Here is a 21,682-nt window from a genome sequence, read left to right on the forward strand (position 1 = left end):
TGCACTGCGTTAACGATAACGATAACGATAACACGGCACACGGTATGCTAAAGTTAACTTATGTGTAATGGCTCCCTTCTTAAAAAATCTACCGTATATTCGGGATTCCCTTAAAAATCTTGGCAATAGTCTGAACCACTTTTTTATCTTATCTCCCCATCCTAATCTCCGTCAGCCCTTGAGAGTTTTTACTTCCTTTGGGAGGAGTCAATTTTCTCCCGTTTATTTCTTCTAGGAAAACATTCACGCGATTTAGTCCTCTAATCAACAATGCCTTCTTTCTTACTGTTTAAAACTCCCAGTTATCATCATTTCCATACGTCTCTAGTTTTTTTTTTTGGTACAATTGCAAGCCTTTAATTTCGAGTTCTTCATAAGAAAACGCCGTTTCTCGATAATCGTGGCCTTTCATTTCGAGTGCCACAGGAGCTTCCCATAAGAGAACCACGTTCAACACTCCGGGCAGAAGTGGGACGCTGTCTTACGGTCGTCGTCCGCAAATATGCAAACGGCTCAGTGTTTTTTTCTGAGCTGGCGCTGTGAACATGAGCCCTAAAATTAGCTGCTCCTTGCTGCCTCCGAATATTCTAACATGGTCGGCTGCGTCGTGCTGAAGAAAAGATAGGAGCGCACCGGGTCCTCCATGAGGTCAGCAAAAGGCTCGGGAAGGAGGTGGTTGCTGGCAGTCGGTAAGACGCTCATCAGCTGCTCCATCGGTTTCAGCTGCGCGAGATGAAAAAAAAAAAAAACGCCAGTGAAACCCAAAGCCCAACAACCACAAACTTGTAAACTCCTCCAAATTAGGACTTGTTTTATCATCAGAGCAGTAGACCCCATATTTCGGACGTCGCAAAAGCTTGATCCTCAAAAAAAAAAAAAAAAGACAAAGCTAGCTATGGAAAGAAAGAAGATATGTGTAACGCTAAGAGAAAGGAAGAGGGCAGAGTGCGTCAGGGATCAAACACGGGTTAGTGACATTCTAGTCGAAATCAAGAGGAAGAAGTGGGCTTGTGCAGGGCATGTAATGCGAATGCAGGATAACCGCTTGTCCTTAAGGGCTACGGAAAGGATTCTAAGAAGAGGTTAAGAAGATTGAGTGAACAAGGAGGCCGCTAGCTGTGGCTCGACAAAATTTGCCTCTAAAAGCCGTGAACTACATTTTCGGGGCGCCCCGGGCAATTTTTTTTTTGGGGGGGGGGGGGGGGAAATGATGCAGGTCAAATTTGGAGGTCGTCATCGTGTCGGGCATGGTTCCTTATGGTTGGACATCGATTTTGGTCGAAATCGACTAAGGTCCAATTTCGGTAGTGGCGCGCGCCAAATTCACTGATTTTGGCCGAAATCGCCCAAGACCAAATTTCAGGGGCGGCCCGGGTCAAATTCTTGCCACCTGGTGTCAGAGCTGCTATGGCAACGAGCGATACACTAGAAAGATGCACAAGCAAGATTTCTGCTCGGCTGTGACGATCGTATGAGTGCTTTCACACTAATATATTTCCTCTCGTCACAAGAGATCTTTCCCATGGGCTTCTAACAATATAAATTCTTGTAGTAACGTCAGAGTTTTGTTTAGTTATTGCAAAAATATAATACAGAAATATTTATAGTACTACAAAAATACCATAAAACCGAGAAATTTTTTCCGACAAAAACGGCTGAGAAATTTGTCGTTTGTTGGTCAGTGTTCTGTAACTTTTATTGGGCTCGGCAGGCACCAATGTTTTTTACAAACGGTGCAATTTTCCTCTTGAAATCGCTAGATAAAATTATTGAGTCTCAAGATCTGTCCTCCTGGCTCATGGAACAAACGGGGGCTATCGTTTATATGTCGGCAAAAGGTACGTCATACCCCACTTCGCTAATTTTCATTTTTGAAGGCAGAGTGCTGTAGCAGGAGTTTACGATATTTTACTGCCTGCGAGGCGAAACTCGCGTCATCACTTTCGGGCTGCACTATTGTGATACTAGAAAGTCTACGAGCATCGCTTTTCGAAGTCAGTGGCCGATGAGCACCACGTATTTTGTTCTCAATGTCGTTTGTAGGAAGAAAGACCAGGGATAATCTTTGAATGGAGGTGAAGTTTTGGTGCCGATAATCTTTTATGAATAGAGTAGATCACTCGATGGCTACAGACGTAAACAGATCCGAAGTTTTCGAGTAAATAACTTCGTGACAGTGATATTAAGCACAGCCGAAAGTTGGGCAAGTTGGATAGCGTTCATGATGTAAAAATAGCGCACAAGGAACACAAGGGACGGAAAGGAAACGACGCTGACAAGTGGCGCCTGATGCTTCCATTCCATTTTTTTCCCTCTGACTTGGTCTTTCGAGGAGGGACTGCGTGTGGTTGTTTTTGTTTTTATGTTTTTTTTAAAGTGACTACCTTATATTGCGCGTGTCAGCAATAAACCTCAGTTGCGAGTTAGCGCTTGTCTGCCTCGTTTCCTTTCCGTCCCTTGTGTTCCTTGTGCGCTATTTTTATTTCATGAGACAGTGATAGCTGCCTTTATGGCCCGACATGCCATAAAGGCGATTTTAAACAAAAAAAAATCTTGCACAGACCAGACGTGCATAAAATCTGCATAGTGTACGATGAAACATGTATAGCTCGCGGAGTGTACACTGAAAAGGACGGGATATAAACTAAAATATTGTAAAATATCAATGTTCTGACCTTACTTCTCAGCGCAAATTAAGACCACTGGCGAGCGTGGTCAACGTACATTTTTGACGTTCCTTTTAAATAACGGACATGAACTAAATCTCCGAGCGCTCCCTGATGACGCAATGGCACTCGCAAGCCCCAGTGTGGGCGCTATTACTTGTCACGAGATGTGCCCTGGAATACAGGCATGGCATGGACTCACAGGTTGGGTTCCTTCCTCGAAGGTTATCTCCAAGTCACCCAAGTCGACGAAATCAGACGCGAAAGGCGCGTAGTAGTAGGGGTAGAACCATTTCCAGGAAGCACAGCCCTGTTATCGAGACATGTGGAAAAAAATCAGAAAAAAAGATGGAATTTGTACCACGTTCAGCGTGCAGTATCGTTTTGAGCTCCACCGAAGTTATCCTAAACGCCACTGGGATGATATAACAGTGCTCATCGCCACAGTGACCTACCTACCTACTCACCTGCCTACCCACCTAACCCACCTATGATTATGGTGAGTTTTAATGGCGCAGGGACATTTCAGGCCAAACAACGCCAAACACAAGGTGAACGGTCAACCTACCTATCTACCTACATAGCCAACTATCTACCCAGATACCTACCCGCCTATCTACCCACATACCTACCCGCCTAGCTACCCGCCTACCTACCCGCCTAGCTACCCACTTGCCCACCCGCCCGCCCACCCACCTACCTACCTACCTACCTACCTACCGGCCTGTCTACCCATCTACCTACCTACCTACCTACACACTAAACAATTTCTCACCCTTAAGGGTGCAAATCAGTTTGTCCCCAGACGAACACCCTTTGCACCCAAATGGGTGCTCGAAAAAGGGTGCTGAGATAGGGTGCAGACATCAGCACCCTTAAGAAAGGGTGCACAGCATGAAATTTTGAAGGGTGTAAAGGTTGCACCCTTACTAAAGGGTGCTATTTTAACCATAACACCCTTCAAAATGGGTGTTGAAAGGGTGCTCCGCATTGATTCACCGAACAAGCAATAGGCTAGGATTGATGCAAGACAGCAAATGCGTCCATATATGTAAAATGATCGAATCTGCAGACAATGCTGGTTGACAGGCCACTGCTGGCAACACATTGCATAATGTTCTATAGCTACCCAGTTTTTTGGATCACATGCATGCCAATCGAGGGCACCTCCATGCACACATGCATGTGCCGGATATGCTTGGTCACCATCCAGACATGCCTGCAAGGAAAAATTCATTACGGAAAACAATGCTGACCACTTCAATAGTAACATACACTTCCTTGACAACACAGACAGATAACCCATCATACAGCAGGGCCACATTTTCCTCATTTGAGGCATGTGCGGCACACGGAGCCTTGTATATATGCATATCAGAGTGCACATGAGTGAGTGCATATGAGGCTATAGTTTTGGCATAGCAGAGCAAATTTATTAAAAACACTAATAAAACACTTCACACAATGCGTCTACATATCACAGAAAAATACACATCACCATGACTATACTTAACTACACACTTTTTGTGACTTTATTGAGAAACTTAGTAGCCACTACTCTTGGTGTGCTTAGTGTGAGGCCAAGAAAAAGGCGCTCTAACACTACAGGCGTGTTGCAGAGCTTGCGTTCGTACTGGACACTGAAGAGCCAGTTGGCCGATAAAACAGCCGCCAGCCCCTCCTCTGCGCTTTTGACCATGAAGTTTCTCCCGATCCACCTTAATATGAAGAATGTCTGCTTCTTCAATCTGCTGTCCAGTGAAAATTATACATGGCGTTGCCGGAACGCTCAAGTCCTGTTGTGGCAAGAAAATATTTCATTATTAGAAACAGCCCATGAGGGATTAATTCAATCCCATCTCTCCATGCTTAAGTCACCCTCTTCATAAAGTTGTCTGTACATTATACATTTTTTCAATACAATACAAAGAATGTTAACAGTACAAAATGGCTTGTCTCATATTTACACATGCAATTTTCGTTTATACGCAATGTTAACTTTTGGACCATAGCCAGCAGCACTCACAATTCTTAGATGACAACTTTATTACCTTTATATATTTATAACACATTTGCTAACAAAATTTAAACCATTACACTAAAGTAATTACGTTGATATTAGGCTTCTCCTGTTTAATGTATCAGATTAAAGCTCAGCAACGTCTTAGACCAATGTTTTCAGCAAAGCAAATTAGTATAGTACACACGCATTCTAGCAGCACAAAATTAAGAAACTTACCTTCTCTCGCACAAAAAAAGCTGAGAGCCCATTCATCTCTTTAACACTTGCAGAAATTATCCGCACAACTGCGACTGTTAGGATGTCTGCAAAAGCAAAACATTTATAGGGAATGTTTGAATGCACTTTTTTAGTATCTTCTTAAAGTTCCCTAATTATATGACAAAGGCTGTTTAGAAAGTGAGTTGTTTGTAATCTTCTGTGCCCACAAGTAATGAAACATTGCTGCTAGGTTAACATTATCTTATTTAAGTCTGCTCTATCTTGACGGCCATTCCAACGGGTCTTCAAATATTGTCTAGTGCTTGACACAGCTAAAAACATTCCTTATTTACACATATAATTGTGCTATATTACAACAGTTTTCTATTCCGCAGACTAAGCAACATGCCATCAAATTCTTTCCATGCAGGACCAGATACGAGTTGCAAACCTCGAAAGAACCAAACCTTTAAACACAGATGAAGTCTAATGCTATGCCTATAAGATGAAACCCTGCAAAAATAATTTGACACAGAGTGTAGGTCTGAAGTATAGCAATAAAGCCTTTGTAACACTACTCACATCGCGTTCGCAGCCTCTCTGGTGCCATTTCTCCAGCACGTCGGAGAGAATCCATTATGCTTGCTTCGCAAGGAATGAGTTGCACTTGGGCTGATTTTATAATCTTGTCAATCCCCTCTGCTATGCAAGCTGAAGGGCTGACCTTCGTCAATCTCTGAAAGTCACTGCAAAACTGAAAAAAAAAGTATGTAAAAGTGCTTTACAACAAAACAGCAACGCATACAAAGCGGTGATTTTACTTTATCATGGCATCTACTGAATATAAGGCAAGGAACTGACGAATGCACAGTTCAAATGAGCACTCTGACCTCACAAAATACTAACACCACCTTATTTCTGAAGGTGTACTTGAGCCTGAAAATTTCGAGTCACACACGAAAGAAAACCAAAAGTTATGATGCTGACAGTTTAACCTTGGCACAAGCACAGCCTTCGTGGCACAGCTAATGGGTCTTCTGCCCAAATGCATTTGAGCACTAACTTTTTCACCACATCAATTTTTTGGAAGCAGTAGCTGAGTTTTCTTGTAGTACAACAGAACATGAGTGCACAGAAGAGATGTGAAATCTCAAGAAATTTTGGAAGTTAGAAAACAGCTATTTTTTGTTTTCTTCCCCAGAAGAATGCAACATTAGGGGGAAAAAACGATAAAGCACATTTTCATTCAACAAACTTATCTTGAAAATCAGAAATAAGTAAAGAATTTTGTTGACATCAGAGCAAAAGTGCTGCAAATCGTTTTCAGGAAAAGTTAGTAACAATGCATAGAATGCAGTTGACGCAAAGCATGGCATCAATCTACCAGGTATGACGGTTCAGTGACTAACGTTCGGCCGCAGATTCCAAGGTCGGCAGTTCGACCTTGGCCACTGTGATTGTATTTCAATAGAAGCGAAATGGAAAAACGTCCGTCTGCTATGGGATGTGAATTATGTTAAAGAATCCCAGATGACCTAAATTAATTCGGAGCCCTCCACTACCTTGTACTTCAAAGACTTGACTTGCTTAAGAAGGTTCAATCTCATAATCAAAAGAGTATACCGGGGGCACTGAAGTCTGCTTTAGTGGAGAAATGCGAAAGCAATGTGCACTACTGCTGTTTCTGTTGGTGCATTTGTGCAATTTAGTTCGCAGTGGCCACCAAACCGCACACTATTCAGAGCTCCTCCATGGGCCAATCCCCATACTAAATGCATAATTAGTCAGTCTCTGCTGAACGTTCACAGACGCCGGTGAGTGCTCATGCCACTGCCAGCACAGTGGGGCAGCGTTTAAGCGAAGCGCCAATGCATTGGCAAGTGGCTCTTCTTGCCACAAGCACCCATAGGGTGTGACCCATGTTGCTCTCCAACTAGGAGTGCACACTTTCTGTTCACACACTCGATGCACAGAACACCGCGTCATGAGCCAAGAAATAAATGCTTTCACATTAAAAAATAGCAATCATTTCTTCGGCTAGGCAAAGTCAAAACAGCGTGGTAGTTCGAGCTGCTTTCATTGATATGCTTCGTTTTGTTTCACTTGGTTTTGCATCTTAAAACGTTGCCACGCTAAGGTGTGTAGGGTGTGTCTTCCTTCATGGGCTAACCCCTTCCCCCCCCTGTTACTGTCCAAGCTTACAACCTGATTACCACCTGCATGGTTCTTGCTTTATATGTTGTTAGTACCTGCCCAGTGATTACTACTTAATTAGTCGCCTGAATGTGCGACATCAGCATAAATTACCCATAGTGCATCCCCCGCTGGAGGTAAGCAGTGAGCCCTGGCTTAAGAAACACACAACAGCTAAATGCAGGAACTGCTAGTATAAGTGTAGTCACTAGAGTCCAACTACAGCAGTAACAAAATTGTTGCATCACTATGACATCATCGCTGGGTAAAAAAAATGTATGCTCATGCACCTTTTCTTGCATTAAGGCTCGAGAGCAACCGGTACACAACGCTTTGTATGCATTCCCCCCGTAGAGCAGCTCAGTGTGCACATTACCAAACTGCGACCAGTTTTTTTTTCACAACACAGATAACGTTGGAATCAGGAGTAGCCGACACATGACTGATGTCAGCAGTTGCTTGCTACAAAGACATTGCCACGATGTGGATGGTTGATTCCCAAACAGCTCATTTAGACAAAATTTTATAGTGCGTACTGTGAGGTGCTACTGTGCAGAAAATTCAGCTTCGAAAATTGGCATTTTTTCTTCCATTTTTTCAAGTTTTACTCAATCACTCGCATTTAGTGTGCATTAAAAATTTGTTTTTCGACCAGTCACAGAACCTATATTACTTTTTCAACAAATGCTGCCTCACCTAAGAAGTAGCCTAAAATAATGTAAATGCTGTCTCTCAAATATAGTAGGAAGAGTTGACATAGCTTTTCAAAGTTCCTTAAGTAAGGGTATTTCTCCTTTGCCTCTTGAACAGTACTTGTTGAAAGCTCGGTAATCCTATGGCGGGAAGTCAGCGACATCCTTTCCTGCATTTGCAGTTCATCTGGGGAGGCTTTTTGCCTGGGGAGGAGCAATCTTTCTATACACTGCAAATGCTATAAAAACTGCAGACTGACGCTTCATCAGACATGCATCTTAAGAAGATATCAAGAGAAAACAACCAGAACATCTATAGAACTTTCATCATTAACACAAGAGGAGAGACCTCCGTCAGCATGCCTTCGATTACTCTTGAAGAAGGAGCTGCTTTATCTGAACTCTTAAGCTCCTTCGTCTCAGAAATTGTCTCCCGCTGTACTACTGCACCCTAATTGTACGCCTTCTGTGTAAGATTGAGTAGCATGTCTCTACCAGCCAATTCCAACACTAAATTCACTGTCAAGGTTCCAGAACTAGTCTAGTATATAAATTAGGAGGAACTGAAATGCATAAGATCAGTAATGAACATTCTCATGGATTTGTTGGATAGTATTCTGAAGTTAGCCTCTATTCTAAATGCAACAAAAGGCCATAGTGGATGCCTATGTGAAGCGTGTTGTGCTTCAGAATATTTATGACGCTCGGACTTTAAGAATCTTAATGTTCAAAGCCAGTGTTATGATGAGGAAAGCAGAATTACATCCAAGCAGAATCTCGGTGATACAATCACGTCTGTCACAAATTTCGATATGATTCGAATTCATAAAATTTCGTACCACAAGTGTACTGTGTATGAATTTTAAAATCTGATGTGTAGAGAAGTTTTACTTGAAACGGCGGCAATATAAGCATGGGAGCAGCGAACACGACAGTGAGCAATAAGCATTATCCTGACATCAGCACCGCCATGACTGCTAGTTGAAAAGTGCACACTGCAAGCACCGATAAAGTGAGCAGCAGGCAAATGTCGTTAGCCATAACGGATAGGTGTGGTTTCAGTTTCCATGCTACAGTGTATTGTTCATTTGTTTCTGAACCCTCTTTTCCTCTTCCACGCTCCAGCACAGAGTAGTAGGTTGATATATAGATATGTACCATCAGGCCGACTTCTCTGTTTTTACACTAAATAAATTTTTCTTTACTACATGGTTAACAGGCAAAACAAATATTAATTTGCGATACTGTGAGGCTCATTATTGAGATCATACTGTACCGCTCTATGCACTTACAGATTGAAGGACACATCAAGGCCATTTTCGTGGTCATCTCTGCCACTGGCCACAGTCCTGTTTTCGTGGTCATCTCCGCCACTGGCCAGAGTCCTGTCAGACACAGTGGGCTGCAAGAAAAAGCCAACAGCTCATTCATGAATTCGAAACTGAGTTGTGATTTCACTGACTACACGACTACTGAATCCAAATACCTCTGAAGATGTCGATGCACACTGCTGCTCACTGACATGTGCACGTAGCTGAATTTTGGACAAATCTGGGATACTGTCCTCAGCAGAAAGGTTGACGTATTCATCAAACGTCTTGTCCAAAATCTGGAAACGGCAAATAACAATTGGTTTTTATACTGTGCACGAGTCTCAGGAAACTCCATGCAAGACAAGTTGGTGCGGCAAGGACCGCCGTCACTGCCTCCGTTGCCTAGTACAGCAAAACAAAGTAAATGTGCAAGAGCAGAGCTATGCACACGGATTAGAAAACAGACCAGTAATGTACACTAAATTTATTCTGATATGAGCAAAATCACTAATATGCATTTGCATGGTGAGCGATCCTCCACCGACCACTACAAAAATCAGCAAAGTGGATGAAGTGCTTGTACTGGGCATGAAATGCCTTTCGCTCTTGTGTGTGCTAGCACGTAGCCCCACAAGAAGTGTTTCAGCCTTTTGTTACTGACAAACATAGTTATATTTTCTTTTTTTTTTCTCGGTTATGCTTCACAGCCGCGGCAAATCGAATATTATGTCCATTGCGGACTGTGCAAGGCAGCGGCGATGACAGCTAGGTTGCACGGCGCGACTGCTAAGGCAAAGCCAGACAAAGGGGGAGCAGCAGTATGGCAAATGGTTAACGTGTACAGTCAGAGGGTGACTGCCTGGTTAGTCAAACTACGTATGGGTACTATCTCCGGGCGAATAGGGAAATTTTGGAAGACTCAGAAAATAAGCTACAAGACAAGAGACATGAACAAAACGCTTCGACAGCAACGCATCGTATCGTAGCTGGCCGCCGTCGCCCTGAGGTTCATGCACATAGGTTTCGGCCGCGAAGCCCGAAACGAGACTGTGAAAAACGAAAAGTTTAGCGCCCCTCCAGTTACTGTTTATTTCAACCATCGCCAGAAATAATAGCACAGTTCAGCAGTGCCTGTTCTCGTAAGGCCATAGTAAAAATAAAAACTGCTGCATGTAATCCTTACACATGAATAGCGCAAAAGAACACAAAGGAAGAGAACAAAATGTGCCATGTGCTCTTACACAAACAAATGTAAAAGCTACAGCTCGGCCCGCACGGTTACCAAGCGGAACACGACGCGAACCAGGCGCGAACCATATATTCCACTGCAAATTGTATAGCTCTGGTCCTCACGTGCATGAATATGCCATGCCTCTCTTAGCGATGTGAACACCATCCGGATTCGAACATTTGCCGAAAAGCCTCAGTTGGCAGTATTTCCGCGTAACGCTACCTTATCGGCTGCCACCGCGATGGCTCAGTGTTGCACTCGGCTGTTGACCCACAAGACGCGAGCTCGATCTCTGCCGCGGCGGTCGCATTTCGATGGAGGCGAAATGCTAGAGGCTCGTGTATTGTGCGATGTCAGTGCGCGTTAAATGAACCACAGGTGGTCGAAATTGTCCGCGGCCCTTCACTATGGAGTCTCACAAAAACTCGGTCGCTTTGGGACGTTAAACTCCATACACCGCCACCTTATCAAACGCAGCTGAAAACAAGCAAAGGAACACACGTGCACTTGCCTGGAACGAGCATGACGCCAGGTCCAATTTGCTGCCAAGAACCGGGCACGCGCACACTGCGTCTTTGAGAGCGCTGAGGGTGTCGCCCTGAAGAATTCCACCGTGCCCTGAAGCGTATAGGCTCGTAGCGAACGTCGTTCGCGCGCCGACCACACCAAAGTGTGGTACGCAACGCGGCATCGCGGGGCAGAATCGTACACACACGGTCGCACGCAACGTTTCGGTCGCACGCACTTCCAAACAGCAGGCTCTGACAGATGCAGCAATCTGTTGAAGCGGCGACGGCACCAAGAAAACAACATCACGTGACCGTAGCAGAACAAGAGGCAGTCGCGAAACTTCTCACACACAGCATGCAAACAATATTAGCAGTTTAAAAAAACTTCAAACTATTAGGCCTAAGCCGATGTTTCTGCCATTTATAGGGAAGAAAAAAAAACACAACTACGCAGTTTGGCACACTAAAACTGTACAAACATTTTACAAATTTCTTCATAGGTGTCAGAACAACTTAAAAGTTTTAAAATTGATAGACAATTATGGGACTTGTTTGAGTCTTTACTGAGAGGACTAGGACTCCCAGCGAGGGTGGCCAGGCGAGGGCCTCTCACGAGTTTTCTTTCCAGCTTGCGTTGCTTGCGTTCTTTTTGTTCTCGAAAGGCCAATCATGGGTTGGTGCGTTGCGCTTGGTGAGTGTTATCGCTGTATTAAGGCTCTAACTGCGCAGGCACACTTGCAAAGCTAAGACGATTCGAGCAGTACCAAATTTAATGTCATTAATTTTAATTCTCATTAATGAATTAATTGATTGATTGATTAATTCTCATGAATTAATTCTCGTCGCATGACACTAGCACCTAATGTCATTAATCGACTGCTACACGGGAACATGTAATGTCATTAGGTTCGATTGACATTCACCATCGAATGAGTTAGGGGAACTTTCGCCTTCGATCTCGAACCGAATGCGTACTCTGGACACCAGATACGCACCACAAACAAGCGACGCGAAAAAATAATGTGCACAATGCCAAACCTAGAAAGTATATTTAATTAGTTCTGCTAACAAAAGTTACTGTTGGTGTGAATCTGTTCACACTAGAGGCTGTCGTGGATAGTTAGTACTCTCGATCTCAAAAGCAGCCAACCGCAGCGGCCGAGGGTGTAGCAGGGTCTTCCCCGCGACCGTCGGTAATTTTGGGTTGCGTGTTTCTTGCTGGTTGGCGTTCCATGTTCGCTAAGCTCGAAAGTACTTAAAGACGTAACTGAGCAGTTCACCTTTTGGAAGTCATTTCCATGCTCCGCGCGTGTCCGCGCTCCGCCATGTCAGCCATTTGGTTTGTTTACATTTATAGGATTTGTGGTTCACTGTGTAAACATTTATCGCTTGTATTTGCTGCTGCTATAAATTACATGAGTAATATGCACACATAATCGCTATGCATTTTCGACAATAAGGAATGACAAAGCAAACTGTGGTATTCTGCAAGGCAAATAAATACGTATTCTGTACAAAGGATATCAGCTGTAGTTCTCGCCGTGTTTTTGGTTTAGATATTTGCTTATATCTTGATTATATCTATCCGTACATTAATAAATATACTCAGTTCCATGTACACCCTTGTGAGCACTTCAGCACCCATTAGTTGTAGCACCCTTCTTGCTCCCTCGTTTACACCCTTCTGGTAAATGCACCCTTTGCTTCCTGCTTGTAGGGTGCTGCGGCTCAATAGGGTGCTCAAAGGGTGTGAAATAGGGTGTAAATTTATGGCACACCCTTTTTTGCACCCTTAAGGGTGAGAAATTGTTTAGTGTGTACCTACCTACCTACCTACCTACCTACCTACCCGCCTACCTACCTACCCGCCTAGCTACCTACCCAACTACTGAAATGGAACCGCTGATATGGAATGTTTCAGTACATTCAAGTACCGTATTTACTCGCGTTAAGACACTCGCGAAATGAACGCACTTGCCCGACGTTTCAGGTAGGCCGTTTGACAGCAGCAATCTTCAGGGAGACTAAATTCTGGGAATGGTCACAGTAAGGACTAGCGCACTAAAAGTGCAGTCATAATAAGGCCAAGTTTGGTATCCATAGTTCGATGAGGCTCAAAGACAAGGCCGCATCTTTATGCCCAGCTCGAACTGTGGTTGTAATAGAATTAAGAAATGGCCGATATTTTTTCTTGGAGCTAAATTATATTTTTTTCAAAGGGACAGGTTTACTTAAACTTTCCGTGATTAAACGCTTACCTTGGTGTAGTACCGATGAACCCAGCAGAGCCCTTTGACATACGCGGCAACCTGCACCAAAAGTGGCCGGCTGTTATTTCGACGTCTCTTCGCACTTTAACCCTTTGAAGGTTTTTGCCGTATATGTACGGCGGCGGTTTTCTGTCCCGCAAGGTCTTTGCCGTACGGGTACGGTTTCGATCTTGCGTTTGAAACTTTGCGCCAAAAGAACAATGCGTGCTCACTGGGGGGTGCTGCCACCTCTTAGGACTTACAAGAAGTGTTTGAATTTTGTGCTGCCTTTTTACGGAGATAAGCAGAACTTATGTCTAGCTTTAGCGCGGCGGCACAGACTGCGGCAACACCCCTTTTGCAGTTTTGGTTTCGCCGCGTGATCGCAACGGAGTCGCGCGAAATTTGAGTTTTCTTTTTGTCAGCACTATCTTGCAGGGGCTGCCGAAGTTGATTTCTATCTTTATTGGCGCTGCTCTTAGCTTGCTTATCACCGTTGCTCGCGAGGTACTCTCGCCCTCTGTGGCAACGCGCCTACGCGGTTTCGATTCCGCCGCGGGATCGGAACGGAGTCGCGCGAAACGTGTTTTCTCTTTGTGGGCACTGTTTTGCAGAGGCGGCGAAAGTTGATTTCTATCTTTATTGGTGCTGCTCTTAGCTTGCTTATCACCGTTGCTATTCTATTCTATTGAACATTTTCCAGTTGTGAGTGATGCTGTCACCAAAGTACTGTTCCTAATTTTTTTTACTATTTATTCTCGATTATATACATTTTGTAGATTCAAGATCCGCAATAAAGTAATTTGACCACCTGGGAAAGTTTTCTTCAAAATAATTCGACCCTCAAAGGGTTAACAGGGGTGACCCCAGGAACACGGGTCCAGAACGGTGCAGGTTCACATTTGAGCCTCCTCCACAGCTTCCGCAATCCCCTGATCTAACGATATGATGATCACCGGCTGTTGTAGGGCTACCAAGTTCTGCCTTGCCATGTCCCTGTTCCGCCTGTGCCGCTATTCAACCTCGTCCTCCACAGTGACGTCATGAAGAGGCGGTGCTAAAGGGACACTGAGGACCAATATAAGCTGCCCTGTATCCATGGTTTACCGCGTTCTGATCGCAAATAGACCTCTCTGGTCGAGAACGGAGAGCTTATATGCTAGAAGAAAGATAATAAACGAAACACAGGTGTCACCACCATATGTCACTTTCCCCAAATGAAATGCGTATGTCGACATTGATTCTTCCGCGGGGATCCCGGAGGCTACGCTACTCCCCCAATGACATTAAAACGGCGGCAACCCGTCATTTTCGGTGACGACGTCACAATTTCGAATCGACTGGCAGGAACATTTTGAAATTCGATTTTCTAAGCGATAAATGATGTTTTTTTTTGGACAAACGTCAACACAGCCAGAAAGAGCTGGAGAATAAATTTTTACTCAGAAAAATAATTAGATGATGTCCTCAGTGGCCTGTTAAGCGACCAACTAGAGATGATATTTGTAATCATCTATCTTGGTCATATGGTAAGTTTTATTGGCACGGTAAAAAGATTCCAGCATTTCAGTCCCTCCTTTAGTAAAGGTAAGAAAATTTAAAGCTTACTTAAGACCAGAAAGAGAACGGCCGAGATTAGATAACAAGCTTTCAGTGATATCCCAGCGGAAATACAGGGAAGGAAAAGGACTTCATAATTTATGTGCATGCTGGTAACCGATGGATGATGATCATGCTATGTATTTTAATGGCAGAAAAAACAGGTCAGGCTAAAGTTCGCCAGTAACAAAGTCACTTGATTTACACAGGTCTGTGCTTGTGGGATATAACAGTCTAAAAGGTGGTCAACACCGAACTATTACACATCCCATCAGAATGTACTGTAGGGCAAGTTAGTGCATGTACTCGTATCATCGAGTATAGAGCCTTTTATAAGGCAGTGACTATGGTTCGACAATGACTGCTAGAGATTAAAGGTGCAGTGAAGAGGAATATGAACTCGTCTTTTTGCCGCGGGAACTCGATCTACACGTTCCGAGCAATCTTAGAAACTTCGACTTATTGCCCTGTGTGGCCGATTTCCCTAATTAAATCGGATTAACCTCCGGCTCCTCCCTTTATTTTTTGAATTCTCCGCGTACGGTGGGCGGAGTCGACCAACACGTGGAGTTCCTTTCAGCCAGCTCCGTGGAGGCTTTGCTTTCGCTTTATTTTGTTTTTTAGGTTACCGTGAATAAATAGTTTCACTCGCAGATAATATAGCCGCAAAATAAGACCGCAGAAATAAAAATACGCTCGGACTATTTGCTACTACGGACTACTACGTATTACTCCGCCGATGGCAGAGCGGCGAGCCGCCACGGGACTGGGTGAAAGGCACTCCACGCGTTCGTCGACTCCGCCCACCGTACGGGGAGAATTAAATAAAAAAAAGGCGGGAGCCGGACGTTAATTACGTTTAATTGGGGAAATCGGCCACACAGGGCAAAAAGTCGAAGTTTCTGAGAATGCTCGGAAGGGGTAGATTGAGTTCCCGCGGCAGAAAGACGAGTTCAGATTCCTCCTCACTGCACCTTTAAGGGCAAAGGCATTGAGTGGAAGCCGGAGATATGAAGCTTAGATAAGCGCAGCCATGAGTGGTGGCAATCGAGTCAGGTTCGGGAGATAAGATAAAGCAGTTTCCTGGTATAGTACGGCCGCAGCTAATTTCTAAAAAGAGATAAGCTCAAGAGAATGGCAAAATATCTTTTTCATTCACTGTACAAAAATAGAGCTTCTGATTACGACCCCGATGATTACGAAAGGAAAGTGAGTACACAATATCTGCAATGTTCATTTCACACCACTTCAAATATCGCACACTGTCCATTGGGAAGCACCAGTGACCGTTAAACTCCCTGGTTTAAGCAGACGAACTACGAACTTTATCTTGTTTCTGTCCGCTCTTCTACTATCCTACTACTTTTTTTTTATTGAACATCGTAAGGTGGCGGCGTTAGGAACAAACTACTGCTGAATGAGAATATCGGCGAGGATTACCACGTCACGGCGAAACTCGACGTTCTCTGGGCTGACGCCAAACTTGGACACGTAGTAGCGTTCTTTCCAGCCGTCCTCTCCGAGCCTGGAATAAAACAAAGACTTTCCTCACTCAGTTTGTCGTCGAAACAGTAACGCACTGTGAAAGCAATTCAGCAGGACGATGATCAGCTTAGTTTAGGGTGAGAAACTAAACTTGCCCAGAAGACAACGGAAAGGAAACGAGGGGTTCGTTATGCCGTATATATGAAGGTAGCCACCGCAATCAAGGAGCATAGAGGAATTATTTAAAACAATTTGTGATCTTCATCAACGTGACATTAATAATGTAAAAATTTGATCCCTTAAAGATAATTCATTCAAAGCAGAAGAAAAACTGTTGGTCGATTAGCGCAGTTCAGCCGAACAGAAATTTGGTGCGCTATCATCTCGGTTTAACTTCGGTTCCGGAGTTCGGTGCGAGAACCCTTCTGCACACTAAACACAAATACACCTATATGGGACTAAAAAGGGAGTAAGACATGTCCTCCAGCGCACACCCTTTCATGAAAGGGACAACTTTACTCTCTTTTTACACCTTTTTGTTTAGAGTGTATGCTGCTTATGACACCAAGACTGCCAGAACCGAGGCGCTTGCTCCGTGGCTGTTGGCTTCCTTCTTATAAAGTTATTCACGTCCCGCGCACTGTTATAAGCAAAATAAGAAAACAGATCAAGTCATAAAACGCTGCTTTAACTCAGGCAAACATACTCCTGTTAGCTTCAATTTTCTATTATGAAAAAAAGTAAGATATTGCAGTGAAAGAACGAGCTGAATTGCATATGGCCCCGGAAGGTTGCTTTCTATTTATTAGAGAACGGTACATTTCATAAAAAAACTACTAATATATCAGGCAGTGAAATGGTTGGCTAATGCTTACCGCACTTCATCGTGATGTTCGTCGTCACTATCGGAGAGGTCGTCATCCTCCAGCTTACGCTTGATACCCTTGGGTGCCATCATATCATCATCCAGTTTCTGCGCAGGATAAGACGTTACAGATGGAAACGGTAAATAAAATAAAAAAGTAGTTTCACGAGTTCTTGAAGACATTTCTAAAATGACCCGTGCGTTATAATCTGCACTAACCAGGTGACGGTAAGAAAGTATAGAGAACAGCGTTAGAAGTCCTTACATACTACAAGTTGTAGTGGAGTAGCAGGCCAGGGCCATGTTACCACCGGCCGACCTCTCCACCTTTTCCTCTCATTAGGTTTTGGTTTTCTGGGGTTTAACGTCCCAAAGCGACTAAGGCCATGAGAGACGCCGTAGTGAAGGGCTCCGGAAATTTTGACCACCTGGGGTTCTTTAACGTGCACTGACATCGCACAGTACACGGGCCTCTAGAATTTCTCCTCCAAAGAAATTCTAGCCGCCGCGGCCGGGATTTAAAAATTGTTTCCTAATATTACAAGTTGTAGGCAGGGACAACGCGTAGCTCGAAGCGTTCGGGTGCGTTGCTTTTCCTGACACCTGAAATAGGCCTTCAGACACTTTTTTTTTACACTAAACTCAGCCAGCCTTTATATCGTGTTGTCATACACTTAAGCTCCTAACGCAGCAGGCAAAGCAGAACCTCACCCGAATGTTGGCTTGCTTTTAAAACTCGCTTAACATACATACGTATACGGGGTTTCAAAGCGGCTCTTCATTAGATACCTTCAGGTCTTATAGACTTGGCGCAGCATCTACAGCGGAACAGAATCTCGAACCAACTTGAGGGCAGAGAAACAGTAGGCAATTTTTTATACAAGCGATTTCTCGCTACTTTTCCTAGAAACATTTCTCGGGAATTAGGTATTTGTTGAACTTTGGCTGGAATTCGCACATTCGTGCCTCTTTTTCTTCTCCCACATAACTCACTGCGACGCCAGACGCTTTGTTCCGGACGCGCTGGCCACTGAGAACACGTTGACCACAAACTTTGTATTCGAGCTCAATGCAGTAAGGAGTACACCGCGTGTAAACAGTATTTTTTTTTTATTTGATACCTCAAAGGCCCCTGGTATGGGGCATTACATGAGGGATGGGCATGACAGTTAAACAATAATGGTCTTGATGGTGTTCTTAAAATGGATGGCGTTGATGTGATGCACGGCGTCCTGTGGCAGATCATTCCAGTCCCGGGATGACGTGACGAAAAAAGATCGAGAATGAGCGGTAGTTCTTGCGGGGGGGCGTAGACGGCCTTATGGTGGTTAATACGGCTTGAGAGGCGATAAGCAGGTGATATGACTGATTCTCCTAAAGATGAATGATAAAACATATGAAAGAGGCACAATCGAGAAATTTTTCGTCGCGTTTCAAGGCTGGGTAAGTTAGCTTTAGTTTTTAAGGCAGACACACTAGTGTAGTACGAATACTCAGAATAAATGAAACGGATAGCTCGATTTTGTATTTTTTCTAAGGTTAAAGAGAGGTTAGACTGGTGAGGATCCCATATTGCCGAAGCATATTCTAGTTTAGGACGGACAAAAGTTATGTATGCTAATGATTTGATGGATGGGGTGGCAAAACGTAGATTGCGCCGTATGAAACCAAGGGTACGATTAGCTTCGTTAGCGATGTTCGTGATATGAGATGACCATGTTAGGTTTTGCGTTACAGTAATACCCAGGTACTTACAGGAAGAGACGGACGATACTTCTGAACCGAAAAGATTGTATTTAGAAGGAGTATGCACCTGCCGACGATGGAATGAGATTAAACATGTTTTGGAAATATTGAGAGACATTAACCAACGTTCGCACCAAGTTTGGATTCGGTTAAGATCTTGTTGAAGAATGCCAGCGTCAGTACCGTTAGTGATTGGGCGGTAAATTACACAATCGTCAGCAAATAAATGGATGGTAGAGGAAATACTGGAAGGAAGATCGTTAATATATATGAGGAAAAGCAAAGGTCCTAGGACTGTACCTTGGGGAACACCTGAAATGACCGGGTTACATGGAGAAGAATTCGGGGTGTTAGCCGGTTATGAAGGGGGTTAGCACTACTAGATTCGGGGACCTTTTTTTGGCAATGAAGCAGAGGATGTGCGGGAAAGGGAGAGAGATGGGTGTTTGTCCCCATGCCGTAGGGGTGGGTTTTTCGTCGTTCTGGTTAGGGATGCGGAGGGATGGAAGGAGGGAAGTTGCAGAGGCGTTGAGGGGTCGCTAGGGCTGAGGAGACCACCCCAACGGCACGTGGGGATGACGAAAACCTGGTTCTCTCTATTTGCTGCCTAGCCTCTGCTGCATTGCCAAAAAAAAAGTTGTCCCCGAGCATAAAAGCTTTAGGGCAGCTGGGCAGCCTAGGCCGTTAACAAAAACCTTACTGCTACTTATTTATATTGTGGCACTTTTGGATGTACTATAGGGGACAAAAGTCTCCAGGACGCGGCAAAAGCGATCCAGACGCATTGGTAGGTGTCAGGCCTGCTAACAAACGTCTTGTTTCACTGCCCCGCATTCGAGTGCTTGCCTCCAACTACCACCTCCTCCTGTTTGGCTTGTTGAGGATTTGCGGGGTCGCACTGGGAGTAACTGGGAGGGGCGGCGGTCTCCAAGCTCTTCGTAGGTGAGCAGCTGCTGGAGGCGCGCACTCTCTGACGCCGTGGTGCGGGCCAGGATGCCCTGCTTTAGTCGCTGGTACGGGGTATCGCCCAAGGGTGCAGCGATGATGTCCGCTACCTCTTGAGCCACCTCAGAAGGCAGGTTGGAAAGTAAATGACGATACCGAGATGCCTCCGAGGTGACGTGGTGCAGATGGAAGACGGCTTCCACTTGGGCGAACCAGGTCTGCGGACACTTGGGCCAGAATGTTGGTAGGCGGAGCTGGAGAGCTGCGACGTGCCGTGGGCGCAAGGTAGCGTCAGGCGGAAGGCCGCCTGAGGGCGGTAGGTTGCTGGGGTCGGTCATGTCTTAGGCCGGAGTCACCACTGTTGAGGATTTGCGGGGTCGCAGCGGAGCACCAGAGAGACGACCAGCGTGGCAGGCTTCTAGTTCCGGACTGCCCGTGCCGGGCGTGCGCCCCGAGCACGCGCGGTCCATCTTTATTCTCTTTCTAGCGCGCGCTGTAACGCCGATCTTAGCGCCGGCGCTTTATAGCGTCGCCGGGCGCTATAGGCTAATGACGGAGATGTCAGCTTTGGTTCCTGGTCATGCGTCCTGGAAACTTTTATGCTTGATAGTACTTCCAACGACAGCATCCAAGTAGAGTTCGCGCCTATGGGCAGACCGTGAATAAGTACAGAGTTCCAGTGGCGATAATTTTAACAGACTACAAAATACTCATCAGGTGCTAGATGCTATGATTACTTGTATGGGATAGTTTAACTGCTATCTCTATATACATTTATACTCTGCTCAGTGGAAACTGAAGGCTTGGGAGATAAGGAGTAAAAAACAGCTTCCATTATATTCCTGTTTTTCCAACATTCTGCCCTTTAACACAAACATGGATGCAGGATGATTGCCTTGAATGTTTTGTAACGAAAATTACGAATGGCCAGTGCAGGTGGGAAAAAATTACAGTTCATATGGCAATGTTGAAAGCGTTGTTTAATTGAACACATGGTTTCCCCCAAAAAAAAAAACGCTAATTCAGAATCACTGTTTTTCCTTTGCTGAAATATAACGCTCCAGAGTAAACTGTCCAAATTAGAGGCAACCAACCAGCCCATAGCAAATTCGAAGTTAGTGAATGTTTTACGGTTGGCCTTAGAAAACCCTAACTACTCGAAGAAAAGAGCTGAAAAGCGCTTGACCAAATTTTAGGTTGCTAAGTTCTCTTGCTCCTGCTTTGAGCTAGTACAAAAATTTTATTTTCACCAAATTTTCATGTATTAATTTATTTACAATACTTAGGCACCATCCTGCTTTAAAATATTTTTTACTTCCACATGTCTTGCACCAAAACATGGCCGTGGCTTCTTAGTGCCAAATTTCTGATTTGTAGAATATTTTGCTGCTATATCTATAAAACCGTACAATGCCATTATTGTTGCGTAATTATGGAACCCAGCGTGATCAGTGACAAGACTGGGCGAGTTTATTTTGCGGCAGAGAGTACGACATTCACGTTGTGATTATGCAACCCCTTCTCTTTGATTATTACCCATGCTAAAAATAGGTACCACCCTGTAAACTCACAAACAAGAGCAACCGCCACATTCCGTCTTAAATAGTCAAGGTACTCGAATATGAAGGAAATCTATAATAGTGTAATAAAAAAAAACAATGGTCGACGGTTTTTTTTTTGTTGTTGTTCGCAACATGACTCAAATTTCGTCTAAAATTCGGAAGAAAAATAGACAATGTTCTTACAACTTGTGCTTGAGGTTTGTCCGGCTGGAGCGATATGTCGTCGTCGTCGCTTTCAACAGTCTGAAAAGGACAAAGTGAAACGAGCACACTCCAATTAACACATTTTAGAAGGATTCGCTTGAGCTATACTCCATTCTTCAGAGTATATAGCCTTCTCGCTACACTCTCCGGTAGCAAAAGTGGTGGTTATAAATTTAAGAAATGTTAAAAAGAAAGGTATAAA

At 44.3% G+C, this 21,682-nt stretch overlaps 2 protein-coding genes and 1 pseudogene across 3 annotated transcripts in view; all 3 read right to left on the bottom strand.

Annotated features, from left to right (window-relative positions):
- The window catches only part of LOC149366508 (5'-3' exoribonuclease 2-like), a 67,735-nt gene that overhangs the window by 5,817 nt on the left and 40,236 nt on the right, over window positions 1-21,682 (bottom strand). Inside the window, exons 16-21 of the mRNA XM_089571149.1 lie at window positions 21,460-21,519; window positions 17,034-17,131; window positions 16,114-16,198; window positions 13,084-13,134; window positions 2,869-2,976; window positions 634-723 (exon numbers count right to left, since the gene is read on the bottom strand). Coding sequence (XP_089427275.1) covers window positions 634-723; window positions 2,869-2,976; window positions 13,084-13,134; window positions 16,114-16,198; window positions 17,034-17,131; window positions 21,460-21,519 — 492 coding nt within the window. The remainder of the gene's footprint in view (window positions 1-633; window positions 724-2,868; window positions 2,977-13,083; window positions 13,135-16,113; window positions 16,199-17,033; window positions 17,132-21,459; window positions 21,520-21,682) is intronic.
- Window positions 4,171-5,668, bottom strand: LOC149366509 (uncharacterized; annotated as a pseudogene). The gene is made up of 3 exons (XR_016283203.1): window positions 5,470-5,668; window positions 4,906-4,991; window positions 4,171-4,462 (listed from the first exon to the last, which is right to left on the bottom strand). The product of XR_016283203.1 is annotated as an uncharacterized LOC149366509 (transcript).
- On the bottom strand, window positions 5,667-11,007 carry LOC149366510 (uncharacterized). The gene is made up of 4 exons (XM_089547171.1): window positions 10,828-11,007; window positions 9,259-9,381; window positions 9,065-9,174; window positions 5,667-7,976 (listed from the first exon to the last, which is right to left on the bottom strand). The coding sequence occupies exons 1-4, from the start codon at window positions 11,005-11,007 to the stop codon at window positions 7,745-7,747; spliced, it is 645 nt and encodes a 214-aa protein (XP_089403297.1). The 3' UTR covers window positions 5,667-7,744.

This window comes from Amblyomma mixtum, chromosome 1 (assembly GCF_055824585.1).
Source record: "Amblyomma mixtum isolate Tamu chromosome 1, ASM5582458v1, whole genome shotgun sequence".
Lineage (NCBI taxonomy): Eukaryota > Metazoa > Arthropoda > Arachnida > Ixodida > Ixodidae > Amblyomma > Amblyomma mixtum.